At 45.8% G+C, this 18,849-nt stretch overlaps 1 protein-coding gene across 8 annotated transcripts in view; it reads right to left on the minus strand.

Annotated features, from left to right (window-relative positions):
* Positions 1-18,849, minus strand: part of ABCC5 (ATP binding cassette subfamily C member 5) — a 73,583-nt gene that overhangs the window by 13,838 nt on the left and 40,896 nt on the right. For 6 of the 8 annotated variants that reach the window (XM_054983854.1, XM_054983852.1, XM_054983853.1 and 3 more), the window contains 14 exons: positions 16,881-17,231; positions 16,117-16,188; positions 15,636-15,760; positions 13,876-13,948; positions 12,098-12,301; positions 9,954-10,097; positions 8,112-8,214; positions 7,556-7,740; positions 4,617-4,763; positions 4,096-4,225; positions 2,585-2,738; positions 2,341-2,469; positions 2,013-2,199; positions 917-1,006 (listed from right to left, as the gene is read on the minus strand). In XM_054983854.1, coding sequence (XP_054839829.1) covers positions 917-1,006; positions 2,013-2,199; positions 2,341-2,469; positions 2,585-2,738; positions 4,096-4,225; positions 4,617-4,763; positions 7,556-7,740; positions 8,112-8,214; positions 9,954-10,097; positions 12,098-12,301; positions 13,876-13,948; positions 15,636-15,760; positions 16,117-16,188; positions 16,881-17,231 — 2,094 coding nt within the window. Of the gene's footprint in view, positions 1-916; positions 1,007-2,012; positions 2,200-2,340; positions 2,470-2,584; positions 2,739-4,095; positions 4,226-4,616; positions 4,764-7,555; positions 7,741-8,111; positions 8,215-9,953; positions 10,098-12,097; positions 12,302-13,875; positions 13,949-15,635; positions 15,761-16,116; positions 16,189-16,880; positions 17,345-18,849 lie in introns of all 8 variants that reach the window. The other 2 variants (XM_054983859.1, XM_054983855.1) reach the window with 2 other exon arrangements.

The following is an 18,849-nucleotide window of genomic DNA, read 5'->3' on the forward strand; positions in this document are numbered from 1 at the left end:
AGAAGGCACCTGGGCCTGCCCTTTCTGCACGGCAGGTGTTTTGTGGTTTGTCACCAGAAGTTAGAATAATTAGAACTAGGGGTGTGCACCTGGAAAATATTCGGGTTTCCCGCTTAGAAATTTAAAGATTCAAAGCATACTGAAGTGATGGGGAGGGGGGAGGCCCACCCCCACCCTTCCACCCCACCCTTTAACCCCATCCCCCCACCCCCACCCCACTTACCTGGTCAGGCTCCAGCTGCCAACACCGCGCTGGCCAGCTGGCTGGCAGAGAGGGCCTTCCCTGCTGCCGGCACCACGCAGCCATGGCCAGTGCAGCTGGCCAGCAGAGAGGGCTGCCGCTGCTGCCGGATGCCAGCTGGGAGGCGGGAGGGCCTCCTCCTTCAGCCGGTGCCAGGTAAGTGGAAGTGGGGAGGTAAGGGTGGGGAATGGAAAAGTTTAAAGGGCCCTGCTTCCAGAAGCATTACAAGCTTTGATTTGGTATTTCTGAATCGGGCCTGATTCGGATATTTTACCCAGACCAGATACTAGAAGCGGACACCCCTAATTAGAACCCAGCAGTGATCTTCCACCTTCTCCTTCTCTGTGCTCTTCTTATGTTTGTTAAAGCTCTATGCTTAACTGTTTAGGATGTCTGCATGGGTCCCCCCGATGTGGCAGCCTCCAAAGGAGGTTCCTGCCGTGTCCTGCATTTTAAAGTGAATGGGATGCAACAGATGCAGCAGCAAGAACCCTCATGCCCGCGTCAGGGGCATTCTCACAGTAAGGCACAATCGACATTTATGATCCTGCTTAATTTGAAATGCACAAGGTTTACCAATATTAACATAAAAAGCTGAAGTGGATAGAGGCACATAAAAATAGGCTGACAGTAGCAAAAACACACACAAGACATCGGGGAACTGGCTTTGGATACCTTGATATAGTGATCAATCCTCTCCACAGAAGTGAAGCGGGCCTCTGTCTCTGAAGCCAGCCTGACTGTGAACTGGAACAAGCCTGTTAGCTGGAAAATAAATCAATAATATTTGAATCACTAACAGCAGTGACTCTGGTATATGCATTTATTGACTTATCGGGCTTCTCGAACATTGCAATGTTCACTATATACTCCTCTCATGCATACAGTAATCCAAATGCTTTCCTAAGGCACAATTCAATATTGTACTTTTCAAAGCTTTCAGTTCCTGCTGGTCCTAAAGTTCCTTCAATGAATATGAGGCATATTTTTGCTCCAGTAGCAGTAGATATAACAGAAGTTAAACCCCTATAAATGAAGTTGCTACCAGAGCAAAACACTGTGGACTTATGAAGTGCAACAACTTTACTGTATATGGCCATAGGCCTTTACACGTTAAAAGCATATTTATAGTTCTAAAATTTTAAAATTTCTAAAATTACTATAAAAATTCACATCCAGACACAGAAATTACATTTCATTTCAACAGACTGCTTTTTAAAGAACCACATCTGCTCTAATTTTTCCGGCAGCTAAAGCAAAGTATTAACCAAATAAAATACACAGCCTCTCTGGTGTCACCGCTTCCTTAATCCACATATCCTCTGCATAACCTACTTCACAGGGTTGTTTTGAGGATAAAATGAAGGAGCTGTAGGCCACTTTGGGTCCTCAACAGGCAGAAAAGTGGGGTATCAATACATTAAATCAATTCTGCAGCACCCTGCCCTCAAAGTTTCCTTTGTGTTAACAACCGCCTCCCTGCACAAAGGCACCGAGGTTTTCTTTAAAAAAAAACGTATCTGTTTCCTTTCCCCTGAAGAAGCTATATTGTTTCTACTGATGCTATTTATGACACACTCTTGAGCATTTGGAATGCTTGTGAATGTTCTATGACTCCATATCAAGTCAGCCAATGACTCCAGAGAATGGCGAGGGCGGGGGGGGGGGGGGCGAGTTTTTAGCCTCTCTGTTCCGACAATGATTTTGTGCCGCTGTCGCCCTATTGGCTGCAATTTGAAATATATGTATTTCGAACAAGGGAAACAGTTACCTGGACAGCGTAGGAAATGGCCAGCCCAGCATAGGCAGGGGAAATCTGCCCATGCATCAAGACGATCATTAGCCCCGTGGTGGTAATGAGGGCAATGCTGACAATGTCCAGTCTTACAGCAAGCCAACGCATGGCACAGCTGAACAAGAAGAAAGGTGCCTGATTGTCATCCAACAGCTCCTGGTACCTGAAAGATAGGTATGGGGATTACTGTACTACACTTCAAAGGTTATTGTCTCTTAATTTTAAACTAGCAAATACAATCGTCAGAACCGGAAGTCCAGAAGCACACCAGCACTGCATTTCAGAGAACAGCAACCACACTCACCTGTGCAGGAATTCCTGTCCTTTATTATAGGCATGGATTGTAGAGAGGCCTTGAATGCTTGACGTGATGTGAGAAAGGAATGGGGACTGCGTGATGTTGTCCAGGCGTTTTAGCTCCCGAATGAACACTCTGAAGCGGGGGGAGGGGGGGAGAAAGAACCCCATGAGAGGAGAGCATCTGCTGCTACAAAAAAATGTTTATCTAACCAACTAAAGAACCCCACCCAAACCGCAGTTGTGCGTACCTGGATACAACGTGCAAGACTGCGAAAAGGATGAAGAGGGGTCCAACTGCCACCAGGAACCAGGGGAAGACACCGGCGATCACGCCCACGCAGAAGAACACCAGAATGACATTCTGGATGAACATTTCAGCTTGGAAGGGCAAGCGGACGTCGACTAGGAGAGAGAGAGAAAGAGACAGCCTTCAAACGAGAGACCAAGCACTAATCATCCAGCCTTGGGGATCCTATTTGGGTGGGAAAGTAGCATATAAATGTTAAAAATAAAATAATAATAAAAAACATGAACCACTGCATTAATGTTCGTCGTCCAGCCCTCCTTCAGAAATCAAGATCCCCCTTCAACCCAAAGAACAGAAACTGTGCTCCGCTAGGACAGCCAAAATTTATTCAGACTGAATTGCTACGTGCATTGTCTTCAGTCCACTGGCTGGGGGCTCTCGGTCACGTTCTGACAGAGCTGCCGTGTCTTTGAAGGACCAGTCACTAGCATGCGTGCCTGGAGAGCAAGAGCACCACACTTCCTTTGCATGCATGTTCAGGAACAGCAAGCAGTGCACTGAGAAAAAGCGGAGGGGATGTTTCGTGGACCGTTCTCCTCTCTGTGGTACACCTTCAAATGCTCAGCTTGTGTTCCTGGAGCCAAGCCCGCTACTGCCTACGATGGCCTTCGCATCAGTGAGGTCGTAAGTCTGGTTGCCTCCCTTCCCACTGCATGACTCTGATGTCATGCGCTTGCATGTGTGAAAAGTTTGCTGCTCTAGATTACCCTCATTTGCCTTAGCCATCAGTTCTCACAGCCACATTTGTTCGACAGCAGAAAAAGTAGTAAGCTGATGTCTGCGGAAGTGCCCAGAAAAATCAAAGTCTACTCAGTAGACTGAAAGAGCACGCTGTGTTTTCCTTTAGGGACCGTACAACTTCAAAATACAAACAGGGGGGCTCACAGGACTGAATGCTCACCCATTAGCACTTAAAAAAGCTTTGAGCCATGAGATGTTAGTTTCCCGTACTGGAGGTGTGGCAACACCAGGGACTCCACCTGAGTGGGGAGTGCAGAGTGAAAGGAAGTGTCTGGCCTGTTGCCCACAGTCCCTCCATCTTTCTGAACTTTGCATTCATCTTCTGTGTTTTTCACATAAGCTGTCCAGCTCCTGGGAAGACTGCACTGTTATCTAAGATGGCTCACCACAGCGGCCTTGGGACAGCTCCTTCCTGCTCTCCCACTGACTATGCCCAGCTGGTTGGGCACCGAGGGTGGGGGGCTTACAGAGAGGGACCGAAACCTTGTATCAAACATTCCATACGTCATTCTCAACAAGAGCCCTGTGTACAGCCAGATGCCTTTATTGCTTCTGTGTAACCTATGGACATATATACGCTGTAGTTATGATTCCTCATTAAAAAACCTTGACCCAAGAGAGCTTGGATTTCTTGCTGCAAGGGGGGGAGTCAGCTCCAACATATCCTGTTCTCCATAGACTGACAGAAAGACACGGAGCAGAACTAGTTACCTTCATCCATATCTTTGGAGAACCTATTGAGAATCCGTCCGGTTGGAGTGGTGTCAAAAAATTTCATAGGGCTGCGAAGGATTCGTCGGAAGAGCTCATCGTGGAGCCTGGAGGAGGCTCTCAACGTCCCCTGTGGTGAATGAGGAACAACAAAAAAAGAGGGTTCCCGGGCCTGACAAGGATATTTTGCATACATGCTATGTGGCCAAGCACTACAGCCCACAGAGGTAAACTGAATTTGCAGCACACCATGGGCCCCTCTGCCAGCCCCTCCCCAAAGGCTGCTGGAGGAGCGAGAATGGAAAGGTCCAAGAGAATCATTAAGAGGGTGCAATGGGGTCCCTAAGAAAGGCTTCCAATTTTTTACAGCTGGGATGAAGTGGGGGACGGTGGTACTGAAATGTGAAGGTAGCCTGTCTCGAAGAACTAGTTAAGAGGCAAACTAAACCACAGGCTACCTCTGCATAGAACGGCAGCCCAAGAAAGAAAAAGCCAACCTGCCCCCCCCCCGACACACATACCTTGACAAAGACGACACCGCGCACGGCTTTCAGAATCAGCATGACTCCCATTGAGAGTGCATAGATGCTGGCATAGTAACGCATATGGGGGTTGTCTTTCATACTGATGCTCACAATGGTTTCATTTCCCAATGTCAAAGTAGTATTCTGTTAAAAAGCAAGGTCACATGACCACGAAAGGAACAGGTTTTAGGTCTGCCCCATTTTGGACAGTCAGCTGACCTCTCTCCTGCTAATAGTTCTTAGCATTGTCTGAATACCTAATGGTTTCAAGCACACAAGTACTGTAAGCAACTGTGATGGAGTTTCCACATCACCATAATGCGTCTGCAATAGCCAAGGAATTGGTCAGCAATTTGTTTAATTTTTGTGTGTGTTAGCGGTGGGATTGAGAAAGGCTTTCTAGGAACACAATAAAATACAGATAAATAGAGTCATTCCCTTCAGGGCAATTTCTTAGATCACCAACCTTCAGGGTGTTAATTCTTTAACCAACATGATGTTGGAAAAACTCTCTCTTTTATTCATGTTTATTAACTTGCAGCCCTGCCATTCTCTATCCTTTCCTCGGCTCTTTCTAGATGTCAGAGCAACAGCCACATACGATACTGTTCTACTACCAAAGCTTCCCTAGAAATAATTATTAGCAGGTCTTATTAACCAGATCTCTAAACTCACTTTGCGTGTGATCACTATCTGCTCAGTTGCCTTCTCTCCCAGCCAGAAACAATTGTTTACTAATATTCCCAGATAATTCAAATTAGATAAATTAATGTGAAAAGTTCATTAATCACAAAAAAGATGTAAAGTTGCCTCCCATCAGTGTCTTGAGTTATTCGGCCTATTAAGGATTCATTTATTAAAGATTCAGCCTATTAAAGATACAAAAAAATGGCATTACCCATTTATCTTACTTAAATTCATAGGATCTGGTGCCTGCTTCAGCAGGTTCATACATCCACAAGCAGAGAAGCTGAATGCCATCAACACATCACATAATTTGTGAATATTTTCTCCACTCTGTGAAGTTCTATTCATATTTGGTCTCTGACAACTATCAGACACATGACACCTATCAAGCCTAACTGGACGCATGACACCTATCAAGCCTAACTGGACACATGACACCTATCAAGCCTAACTGGACGCATGACACCTATCAAGCCTAACTGGACGCATGACACCTATCAAGCCTAACTGGACGCATGACACCTATCAAGCCTAACTGGACGCATGACACCTATCAATCAAGCCTAATTCTCAAGGTTCACCTGGACATGGCAGCCCAGAAGAACAAAAAGAAATGGACCTGCTAAAAAGTCCAATAAACAGGAGGAAGTTGTGAGACTCAAAAGAAATTTGGGCAGGGGTGTCATGTCTGAACCCCATCCATGCCAATTTCTGCTTTGCTAGTGTCATAACTATTCTTTTCTCAGGCTTTCACAGGTGCTTATCTGTTGGACTGTAACAGCTTCCAGTGCTTATGGCCTTGTGCTCATTCCCAGACAGTGCGGTGTCTTGCTTCCTAGCAACTCAATGTGATATCACAAATATGTGAAACGTTCTTACACCAAGAGAGCGCCAAAGTATTGTTTACGGTTGGGAGGGGGGAGAAAGGAGTAAACTAGAATGTTAAAAGAGAAGTTTCTCTCATATGATGTCATTCTTATCAACTTCTACCCATGCTGCTTAGACGTCTACCTTGCTTCTAAGTAGTCCTATGGACCTGCATATGGAAATGATCTGATTTCTGAATAAAAGCCATTTGACCAAGCATTTGTGTTTCGCTGCAATGGTCCAGGGATCTATCTGCTGTATCCTGTCATCCATAGCCTGACCGGGGGGGTGGGGGCAGAAGTGAGAGAGACTATGAGGAGGTCTTCTGGATTTCTCTTTCTCTAAAGCCTGGCACAGGTCTGACTTAAAAGTACAGTAAACGGCTTGCTAGCGAAGCCTGGTACAGAAAACAGCCTCATGGGGTTCACGGAACATGTGGGGAAGGAGAGCAGGCGCAAGGGTGCCCCCTGCCTCCATGAGACCCCGGTCATCTGCAGGAGCAACCATAAAGGACGTAGCTGGGCACATGCCCCCTCCCCGTGATCAGCGACGCTGCTTCCCGATCACTGACGGCAGGGAGGGAAGTTTGTGTGGCCACTTCCTTCGCATGGCTGCCCCTGCAGATGACCAGGGGGCTGCGGGGAGGCAGGGGCCAGGGCCATTGTGCTTGCTTGCGCTCTCGTTGTCAGATGTTCCTGGCTTAAGAGAGAATGATTTGCTAAAATGTAGATAACTTTGTTCCAAGTAAACCAGTTTGTTGAAGGGTTCCTTCAGGTTGAGGACAGAGACTTGTTTAGCTGGGGGGGGGGGGGGGCGGGGGAGAGATACGGTTATCCATCATTTCCTGGAATCCACAAGAAAGAGCTGGCTCAGGGATGTCTGAGTAAGATTAAAGGCTAGGATACTCTGCCTTCAGGAGAGCACATACTCCGTAAGTTACTCAATAAATCTTAGTTTGCTCACAAGTTCCGTGTCAGCAGCTTTTGAAACAGCCTGATGCTGAACTGGAACTTTCTCTGTGGCCACTCTAATAAAATATGGGATGTATTGTTTTAGTGTGGAACTGACTCATATATGCACTTTTTAAAAAAAAAAACCCGCCCTCTCCTTCCTTAAATGAGCAGAACACTTAAAAAAAAAAAAGAAGCAACCTACAATTATTATTCCAGCTGCCTCACTTGCCAAGATATCCCACAATATTTGATCTTTGTTCTAGTTTTCTCACCTTCTCTACAAAAGCATGTGCCAGGCGATAATGTTCATATTAAGAATTCTCTCTTTTAGAATACTGCTCTGACGATACCCTGGCTTGCTCCCTTGGATGAATCCAGAGACAGTCCTTGCATAATCCATGAAGGGTTCAAAGAAAGCATTGCTCTTACCCCACTGCCTTGTTTGATCCAGTAACTCAGCCACCAGTTGCTGAATGCAGTGCTGCCCACGTTCAACACAAACAGCGCCATGATAATGAAGAAAGCTATGGGGCCTCCAGCTGCCTGGATGTAGACAGCGTAAACCGACCAGGGAACCGATCCTTTGCCTTTCTCTTCCAGTTGTACCAGCTGGCCTAGACACACGTGGCAGAGAAGAAAGGGAGAGGAATGAACAGCTAGCAGGTTGATAAACAGTCGCCACTAACTGCAGTCTGTTGTGTCTGTACAAAAATTTCAAAAATGGGCTACAATTGTGCTTCACTGCAATTTTTCGTATATAAAACATGATTCCTAGAAGTTTGCCTTGGGAAGTTTTGCATTCATTTCAAGTGGACATGTGCCACAAAAATGGAAGCACTGCTTTAATAATTAGCAAAAAGGTAGTGTGGAACATGATTGGTTCAACTTACAAGTCAAACAGAAAAAGAGCCAGAATATATTAAGAGGTCAAAACAGATAACTTTAAAAATAGGGTGCCTGTGAGAGAATGTAAACAAGACAATACCTTCTTCCTTCTTGACCAGTTTCTCTTTCTTCACAGATCCTGATTTAGTGGTTTTATCTTGTGGCCTTTTCAATGAACTGTTTGTAGTTTTCTTTACATTTATCTGAAAATGAGGGAGTTGTGGGACTAAACTGTATACAACCAGGCTGAAGCTCAAGACAAGACTGCCTTCGGAAGACCACGCTTAGGTCTTCTGAAGGTCAGAGCTCCTGATTTATTTTACCAATTTATATACAAAGGTATAGAATGTCCAAAAGCCCCATAAGGCTGCCTGCAATTCAATTCTACAGAAAGGGTTCCAAGTGGAAACTTTCCTTCTCCCATCATACATGCTGCATGCGACTCATAAACAACAGAAGTTACAGCGACTGCGTTCCTCAGTACACTCAACCCGCAAAAGCTAGAAGGAGATCATAAACCATTCTGGCAATTCATGAGTTTATTGAACAGCGACGTATATGGTGATAGGCCTGCTTTGAGGGCGTCACAGAAAAGAAGTGTGTAACTACTCTAAATAAATAGATGGGAAGAGATTCATGTCTTTATGCTTTACCTCCACTATCATACGAGGGGGAAAGTGGAGACCCACACACCAGTGGAGATCTGAAAAATGTTCCATGGGGCAGAGCTGGGGAACAGGGCAAGGAGGAAGATTTTTTCCTTTTTTCCACAGGAGACCTACTGCAGCTCATTGGTCCAAATCAGTGCTATCTAGGCTGAGCATAGTGACTGCAGCAGAGCCGGCTCCAAGGAGAGCCACCACCTCTGCCGCTCTTGTGCTCCAGGCTAGGAAGCAATTAAGTCAAGCAGACAGAACACAATGCCCTGGAAGTGGTTTGGGGGAGAGAAGGGAACAGGGAGATCCTTGGCCTAAAGCTACTGATGGCTTGTTTTGGAGTCTGAGGACGAACTAGGAGAGGGGCCAGAAGAGGTGTAAGAGTGCTTACTCCCTGCTCTCTGGAAGCAAGGGACACATGGTTGGGGGAGGGTGGAAAACAGAGAGTCAGCATTCTCCTGTGACTGGAGTATCTGACTAGGACTGGTTGGTGGCCAGTTACCCTCACTGGGTAACCCTAAGCCATCTGCATCCCCTCTCAACCTAACCTCCCTGACACAGCTGTTGAAGAAGACAAGTGGGGAAGCCATGTACACCACACCGGAGCTTCTTGAAGGCCAGAAAGAATGGGAGGGAAATCAGACAGCTGGCTTTGTCCATACCCTAAGGAAACATTGAATCCCATGCCCCACAGGGTCCTCAACGCTCTTGTGACGCCACTTTACAAAACAGGCTTGCTTGACAAAAGGGGGCCACTTCTGTCTACTCCAATGACTTTTCAAAAGCATGAGAAAACACTGCTGCTTCAGAAAGTATTTTTGGTGGGCAGATGCGATGGAAGGCTGTTGTACTAGTTTACAACTGCTAACAAGCCTTTTCCTTACATGCTGAGCTCACCGATATATTTATTTGTTTCATTTATACCCTAACTTTCTCCACAATGGGGACCCCAAGTGGCATACATCATTCTCTTTTTCTCCATTAACAATAACCTTGTGAGGAAGCCTAGCTGAGAAAGAGTGACCAGTCCAAGGCCACTCAGCAAGCTTCCTTGGCAGAGCAGGGATTTGTACCCGGGTCTCCCAGATCCTAGCCTCAGACTCTTAACCACTACACCACACTGGTTCGCCACACTGTATAACTGGTATCCGTGACTGTTCTGTTTTGATGTTATTGGTGTTTTTAGACTTGTCACTTCCATGCCATTCAGTCACTCACAGTATCAGAGCACAGAAATGGGAGGAAAAAACTGCTCTTTAACGTTTTAATGCCGTCGGGCAGCATACCTCGATGTGCGGCGTCTCTCCCAGCTGCAGGCTGTTAAAAATAGCAGCGTAGTCCCCATTTAGGTTCATGAGGTCCTCGTGGCTTCCCCTCTCAGTGATACAGCCCTCTTTCATGAAGACCACTTCATCGCAATCCACAAGATACTGGAGATCAATGACAGGGAAAGAACGTTCAATATCAGGAGGAAAAACACACAACACTCGCACAGATCATCCCCCCACCCTTCTTTGTGGATAATGGACTGCTATAAAAAAGCATATATATAGAGAGAGTATACTGAAATTCCACATTTCCCTACCATGTAGCTTCAAGCTATCAGTGAGAAAAGTCAGCATGAACCAAGATCCTTTTAAAAACTATGAAAGCCGTTTCCCTGCAACTTGCGCAGCCGACAGCGAAGCCTTCAAGTATATTTAGGTTAGGCGCGTGGAGCTTCTGACACCTTTTCGTCTGCAGCAGCAACCAAAGCTTTGAGACAATTGCCACAAAGAATGTTGTGGTGGCCAATGAAATAGATTCAGACTCTACAATTCCGCCACTGGCCCAGAACAGTGCTTTCGCTATGTTTGGGGACAAACCTTACAGAACTGGCCCTACTGAGATGCCGTAGCTTCCGTTTTAAACCAGAAATGATGTCATTGGGTTTGCAGAGCCTGCTCCAGCCTGGCTCTGCTCACCTCTCTCCCCCCGCCGCTGGCCAGGTGAGTGGTGGGGGAGGGGGCACCCTGGCAGCCCGAGACACAGAAGCTTGCTGGGTGACCTGGGGCCTTTCTTGCTCACTTTGCCTAATCTACCTCACAGGATTGTTGTTGTGAGGATGAAATAGAGAGAAGGAGGTTTTCCTGACTTTGGAGTCGGGAAGGAATTTTCCACCAGGCCAGATTGGCTGGGGATCCTGGAGGTTATTTGCCTTCCTCTGGGCACAGAGCAGCAGTCACTGGGTGGGTGAAGAGGAGGGAGGTAGCTGTGAATTTCCTGCATTGTGTAGAGGGTTTGTCTAGATGACCCTGGGGGATCCCTTCCAGCTCTATGTTTTTAAGTCACTTTGGGTCTCCCATTGGGGAGAAAAGCAGGAAATAAAGAGAAATAATCTGAAGAGAACCATATCGGTGGTATGATAGACATTTAAAACCATCCAGTATATCATTATGATTTGGTCATTTCTTTGAATACGCTACATATTGAATAAAGGGGAATAAACCGTGCTAAATCAGGCACAGGGTTCTATTAACTCAGCTTTCTTTTGCCAGCAAGATGCCCCAGAAATACTTTACAAGGAGTGTATCATGCCTACCGTAAACAGATCTACCATCTACCAATTTAAGGTTCAGGTTTCTTACCTGAGTGGCTATCACAATATCAAGAGGCAACTACACACAGAGCTTCATCACACAAGCGCGCTCGCCCTGAAGCGGCACCCAGTTGACTTAGTCAAATGGCATTCTTGTGTCTTGCCAAGGGATCATTCAATTGGTTCCAACACCTCCCGTTTTTATAAATCGCTAGGTATTTTCTGAGCTGAAGAGCCCCGAGTGTCGCAGACTCCCTTTGTAGACAAAAATCCTAACATCCATTCCCAATTATGTCCATTTCTATTCTACTGTGACTCCATACCACTGACAGCAGAGCCTTATCCAGCAAAAGAGACTCTGTACACCACACGAGACCGGCTGTTGGTGTGGAATGGAGATGTCAGCTGCAGTCCTCGATGTGTTCCCAAACTTCCATACTTCCAGCTGCAGCCATTTACTCTTGAAAGTTGCGACTGTTTCCCCCTCAGGCTCCCACTACTATTCCTCCTAGGCTAGTTCAGGCTTCTCAGCAAGGGCACCTCTCTTATTTTCACATTTCCGGAGAAACAGGTCGTTTGAGAAGGCTGCACAAACTATTATGAGAGCGGCTTACCACCCAGACTTATTCTACCCAACCCAGAGCATGTGACTGGAAATGGCTGCCAACTCTCTGTTTATCTTACTGGAGAAGACAAATCAGGCTCCCCAATTCCCCATTGTGTAGCTGCTTTTTCAAAGGTCGAAAGATACATCAAGGGGTTGTCTCCTTCCCCATAGGGAGGGGTACCATTTATTTTTTTTTACCCCACCTGGGGAGGGAGGGGCAAGGAGAGGAGAGATCACGGGCATACCTGCAGCTGATGGGTGATAAACAAAACCGTTTTTGATTTCAGGTGCTTCCGTATGGCACTGTTGAAGATGTGGTTTCCAACGTGGGCATCCAAGGCACTGAGAGGGTCGTCGAGAATGTAAATGCTCCTTTCACTGTACAGGGCTCGGGCAAGGCTGATCCTCTGTCGCTGTCCCCCACTCAGGTTTGCACCGCGCTCACCAATCTAGGTTGAACATACTTTCTTAAAGTATTCCTTCTGGGATCACTTAGTGCGAGAAGAAAGACCCTGTCTATTTGCTATCGTTATATCCTGCCCTTTCTCCAAAGAGCTCGGAACAACATTCTAGTTTTACAATGATCCAATAAAACAGGCTTAAGCGGAGAGATTTGGGTTTGCACAGGACTACTCAGCAATGTTGAGTCTACAGGTTGTGTTTACTTCCATGAAAAGATACCTCCCCCTTTCTAAATGCAGTCACTGGGGCTGATTTTTTGGCGAGAGAGAAGCTGTTAGCTCTCTCCAGACTGTTTGCCTATGGAAACACATCCAGTCCTTCAGCAACTTTTACTCCACTGAGAAAATACATATTTTTAAATGACACATTGTCTGAAACAGCCACAGACAGGCCACGTAATTATTTTACAGCTCATGTAAAGCAATGGTTCTCATTTTTAACTAGCATCCAGGTTCAAATCCCTATTCTAGCAGGAAACTTGCTTGGTGATTTAGGGCCAGATTCTCAGCCGAAATCTATCACACAGAGGGGAGAACCATGCACGTAGTCTTGAGTTCCTTGGAGAAAGGGCAGGATAAAAGAATACTAATTAGATTTTTTTTTTGCATAAATAAGCCCACTGGCAAAGCATCCTTAATGAAATTTATTTTAACAAAGCCACGTTTCAGTGTCTAAGGACAGACTCAGGGCAATGTAAGAAGCAGTCAAGTCTGCAATGTGTAAGAACAGCGGCTCACGCCATGTCAGACCCTTCTCCGCCTTAAGCGGCACTGTTATGATCTTCACTTTCTTTAGGGTGGATTCTGCTTTAATCTTTCCCTTCACACCCTCTGGGTAGTTAGCTGCCACCAGGAATATTAAATTCCAATATATTTTATTTAAGTTTTCCCTTTGGTAACGTGTTTATGCGCCAGGCTCCTTCGTGGTTCTATGTGGCCCTGAGGATAGGAATGGGAGATAACAATGACTGCTACTCTGGGATATAACCAAACAAAGTTTTTTTTTTTAAAAAGCGTATTGGTTACATAAAAGTCGTTCTTAGTTCTTCTAGTTGCCTCATCCAAACTCATTCACACAGATCTCTTGTCAGGCTTCACACCCAGTTAGCCTCTTTCTCTAGGCTCTATATTTCCCTCACAGAGAACTCCTCAGACAGCACACAGCTAGCCTGTTTTCTTTTCACTCTCAGTTCTTTCTCTCTCAGGCGCACACACAGTTTGCCTGCTTCAAATAGAGTGAATATATAGTCTCCCAGACACACTCAGTTCAGGCTTCCACTCAGGTTGCCTTTCCCTCACAAATACATGAACACCCTCAGGCTGCACACAGCTCGCCTCTCTGGCCCTAACTGAATCTTTTTCTCTCCCTCAATACCTGAAAACTGCCTTCCCTCCGCCCACTCTTTGTCATCAACCAATCATATCACTCACTCACCTCTCTCTTTCACCCCCCACTCTTCACCTATCTCACCAAACATTTAAAGACACATGCGCCCATTTCTTGAAATCATTACAGGCACCCTCAAAGACAGTGAACTACTATTGTCTAAAAGGAATCCCACCTCTGTCAGGTCCCCGTTCGGCAGGATAGCCAGATCAGGTCGGAGGCAGCAGTCATTCAGCACGGTATTGTACCTGGAAACAGATATATATATATTTAGAAAGGAAGTGAACAGCAACAGTGGAGCAGCGTACCATTTCCCCAGTGTCCACAGGAAGGGCAACTCAAGAAGAGCTAGAGATATGCAGTCTCGAGAAAAAGTAGGAAAACTGAGGGGGAACCACCCAGCCCCTTCCCCCCAGGGACTGCTATCTGCCTTGGTGGCCTGATGAGGGCAGAAAAACAGGATATACATTTTGTTGAAAGTTTGGGGGGGGGGGGAGTTGGACGTCTGGAGGAAAACTGAAAAAGACTATTCATGCTCAATTTGATTCTCCACTCCTCCGTTTGAAGCCAGCAGGGTGACCTTGGGTCAGTCACAGCTCTCTCAGAGCTCTCTCAGCCCCAGCCCAATCACAGGGTGATTGTCGTGAGGATAATAACAGCATACTTCGTAAACCGCTCAGAGTGTGGCATTAAGTTGTCCTGAAGGGCGGTATATAAATCAAATGTTGTTGATGTTGTTTTAGAATGAGGGGAAAACGCTTTTTCAGACAACGTTTTAGAACAGTTTTAAAGGCTACACAACAGCCGCATGAGACAAATCTTGTATCCTATGGGCAAGTGTAACATGCAAATCTTCCTTGCTTCAGATTCTCTCATGTTCTGCAGTACGTGAAAGAAACTGGTCTAGATTTTGAAATACAAAGCAATTGGGGAGGAGGGGGGAAAACTATTATTTCATATGGTGTTTGTTTCAACCAATGCCAACCTTCAGTTCTCTAAACTACATGGAGATAAAAATGAAAGTTCAGAATCAACTGATCTTTCAGAAACAGAGAGAGTGTAAAAACTTGAAACTTGTTAATAATTGGAAAGATTTCTTTATTGTTTAAATGCGGGGGGTTTATGTAGCTCATTACATTTACATTTTGCATTGCAATGACCATATATTACTGAACAGATTTATTGTCGAAGGCTTTCACGGCCGGAGAACCATGGTTGTTGTGGGTTTTCCGGGCTGTATTGCCGTGGTCTTGGCATTGGTGACACTGAGAGATCTCTGTCTTTTGGTGCTACACCTCTGAAGATGCCAGCCACAGCTGCTGGCGAAATGTCAGGAACTACAATGCCAAGACCACGGCGATACAGCCCGGAAAACCCACAACAACCACTGAACAGATTATTGTTGCCCTACATCTTAATTCAGTATCCAGGTTCACAGAAGCAGCTAGAGTGTGGGGGGCATGGGGGGATATGTTTTTTCCAGGGAGTTGGAAGTAGTTTAAGGGACTGTTGTTACTGATGCATATTTGCATACCTCTATTGCTTCCGGCTAACACTGAAAGCATGGAGAGAGTACTGCTTACCAGCCCAGATAAGAACTAACTTTTTACAACCATGCTGGTTTTTATTTTTAACTCTTTCTCCCTATTTCTGCAACCGGCACAGGCCCAGATAGGCTTATAAGACTATCCTGAGCAGTGTGACACCCCTGACACTGGCCATCCTCCCTGGTTATGTTTGTATATGTTTTTATTTAATTAAGTATTTTATCGATACCTTTTTTAAAAAGTTGTTTTGATGCTGACTGCCTTGGGGGCACTATTTGGGCGGAAAGGCGGCACAGAAATGTTTTAAAATAGATCAATCTTTTCCTCCTCACAGCAGAAGAGCTGAGCATTAGCAGAAGTTAACAAAGAAGAGCTGGAGCTTACAAACCTTTCTTCATCAAATTCCTTCCCGAAGAGGATGTTGTCCCTAAGGGTTGCATTGAGAATCCAGGCCTGCTGAGCCACATAGGCAAATGTTCCATCTACAGAAATGCTGCCTTCCAGCAGAGTCATCTGGAACAAAGAGAAGAGGGTCTAGGATTGACGCCACTCCACATTTAAGGAAGTAAAGTCTCATTCTCAAACATATGACCAAACCCTACTATGCAAGATCGATCGTACCCATGAATTCCACCCGCTTAGCCATTTAAGGCCTTTTAGCTACTCAAATGTACCTTGCTTCACTGCCTCTTACGATCAGAGTATGAGGTCAGGTGATTCACTTATTATGTGGACTAAAGGCTCGTTGAACAAAATGCAGTAGCTGGCAGAGATAACAACAGCAGATTTCCTACTTCCCTTGCAAACCAAGCACAAGCAAAACCAGTGGAACTGGCTGAGCAAAAGGAAAATCCAAGCGATCCTCTCACCTGTCCCAAAATGGCTGAAATGAGCGAGGTTTTCCCACTCCCCACGCTGCCACAAATCCCAACGAGCTTCCCCTAGATTAGATCACAAAAGGAAATATTATTGCAACAAAAACCAATCCTTCGTACTAGATCCCACGCTACCTACAGTTAAGCATTTAGTAACTGAACAAGAATACAAAATATAAAGAGAGCCATTATATAGTATCAGGTATCATCGGGGGAAATTCACACTGCCTGGGTCAAAAAACAGTTGCTTTGGAGGCAAGCAACCAGTGCCATATGAACACGTGGAAAGTCTACACTCTACAAGTCTACATTATTCACCAGCATCAAGGGAAGGCTCTGCCACCCTCCTCTATATGGCTAAAATGAACCACTAAAGCACAGGGCTGGGATATTGGAGTGAACTGGGTTAAAACCCTGAATACGCAACACGTGCATCTCCCAAGGGTTAACCAGCATGTCACAAATGCATCTGCAGCGTACCCACAGGCGGACGCTAACTTTGGAGTAGTTGTGCAGACCTTGTCGAAGAGCCACAGATCCTGAGCATGCATGCACTGTGTTTCTGACATGCACCAGTCTCTCTCAGGAGAGTGCTATTACAGGGCAAAGGTGTACTGGAAAGAGGCCTGTGGTGGCAAGCAGCCCTCAACATCAATCCACTTGGTTCCACAGAGATAACAACATTCTAGGAACAGTGGAAGATTTTCAGGAATTCTTAGTCGAGGGAGTGCCTGAAGGGAGACATGATTCCAACCCACCTTCTCTATTTCTAGGTCAACGTTGTAGAGCACCCTCTGCAGTCGGGTATTTGCCAGGTGAATCTGTTTGTTCTCTTCCTCGGGACTTGGGGGGTCGTCACTGTCCACTAGAAGATGGCCTTTCTGCTCAGCCAGCACTGCCTGTTGTCCCTCACGTTGCTGGACCTTGGCCTTCTCTTTCTTGCTCCTGGCCACCTTGTCTTTTTTCATTTTGGGGGTCATCTTGGGTGAGCTCTGGACACTAGCATGGGAGGACTCCCATGCCAAGGTGGCATTTTTCACCTCTATGGCGGTGAGAGGACTGGCTGGTTTTTTCTTTACCATATGAACCTCTTCCATTAGAAACAAACTCTGATAGGAGTTGTGAGAGAGGTGCAAAGATGAGACACCAGGTCAAGACTGGGGGGACAAGCCTACGGCACACTCACGCAGCAAAACACATCAGGCTATACAGTGGGTGGAAGCTGAAGAGCAAAAGGTGGCTCATTAGTGCAAACTAACTTCCAGGTCCAAAAAAGGGCCTGGCTATTCATGAATGTGGTGGGGCTCAGGATAAAGCGACTCGTGCCCAGTGGCTGTTCTCCGGACGCAGAAAAGATTAGCTACATTCTGGACAGTCTGCCTTCACATGTCTTCAGAGGAGTTAGCCGTGTTAGTCTGTAGTTGCAAGATAGTAAAAAAGTCCAGTAGCACCTTTAAGGCGAACCAACTTTATTGAGGCATAAGCTTCCGAGAACCACAGCTCTCTTTGTCAGATGCCTCAATAAAGTTGGTTAGTCTTAAAGGAGCTACTGGGCTTTTTACTATTTCACATACCTTGGGTTTCAAAGTTTGCAAGATGTGGCTTGCTCATTAAAAACACCACAAAGCCTAAAAAGGAGTGGAAATATTTCTCAATTGACATGGGGGGGGGGCACAATATTCAACCGCCCAAGAGTTTGGCAATTTGGAGACATTATGAAACTTAGCCGCTTTATCGTGTTTTCCACCACATCCATTTGCTCCAAGACACTCTTGGAAGATTCCACAAAGCACAGCAAACAGTTCAGACAAAAAAAACAACAACATGAAGACAAAAAATAGTCACCAGTTAGGCATCCAGGATTTCAAGGAAAGTTGCCATTCCCATAAGTGTTGACTACGGACCCCAAAGTAATCGTACTTAAATGCTGCCCAAATAAGCAAACTTTCACACACATACCTCATGAGACAAGATTACATGCTCATTCAGGATTATTCCCACACTATGCTTGCTCGCTCTCTCTTTAGTGCCCTGCACTTCTTACTTTAGTTGCCTCTCTTAAAAGCTAATACCAGGAACAAAGGAAGTGGTTCAAAATTCTTTGCACTATTTGAATGCTAAATAAAATTACAGGTCACACGTTTCCGGTTAAAAGTTGCCCAAAACACCAATGCCAAGCGAATGGGGGATACTATGCAGTATCTTGCCTCCCATCCCCAGCCAATCCTTCAGGCATACTAATTCACACCGTGCTCTACAAAAGCAAGTATCCCTCACTAAGCACGCCAAACAGTGAAGAGTCTACTCAGGCACTGGTATCACAGAAGAAAAGAAAATTGCAAACAGATTGGGAGGCGGGAATGTATCTGCATCTTTTTTCAAACTGCGTTTCAGGGAATCTTGAGAGTTCCTTGGAAGCTTTCCAAGGGATTCTCAAAGAAGAGATCAGTACTTCCCATAACAGTTCACCCTCCACTACTAGCCCCCCCCCGCCACATTGTGCAGGTGGACATTGCTGGAGGGTACTGACTGCCACCCCAGAGGAACTTGAAAGTACATCCCTATGACATAACAACAGGCCTAACCAGCCAGCCACCTAATAGGCTGGATCTCAGACTCAATGGCTAATTTCTACCAATTCCCTCTCATTTTCTCAGGGCCCCCTGTATCCCCCAGGAAACAAGTTTGCCCATCTCAGCCAGAAGGCCAAGGTTTGCAAGGTTTGAA

This window comes from Eublepharis macularius, chromosome 6 (assembly GCF_028583425.1).
Source record: "Eublepharis macularius isolate TG4126 chromosome 6, MPM_Emac_v1.0, whole genome shotgun sequence".
In the NCBI taxonomy this organism is placed as follows: domain Eukaryota; kingdom Metazoa; phylum Chordata; class Lepidosauria; order Squamata; family Eublepharidae; genus Eublepharis; species Eublepharis macularius.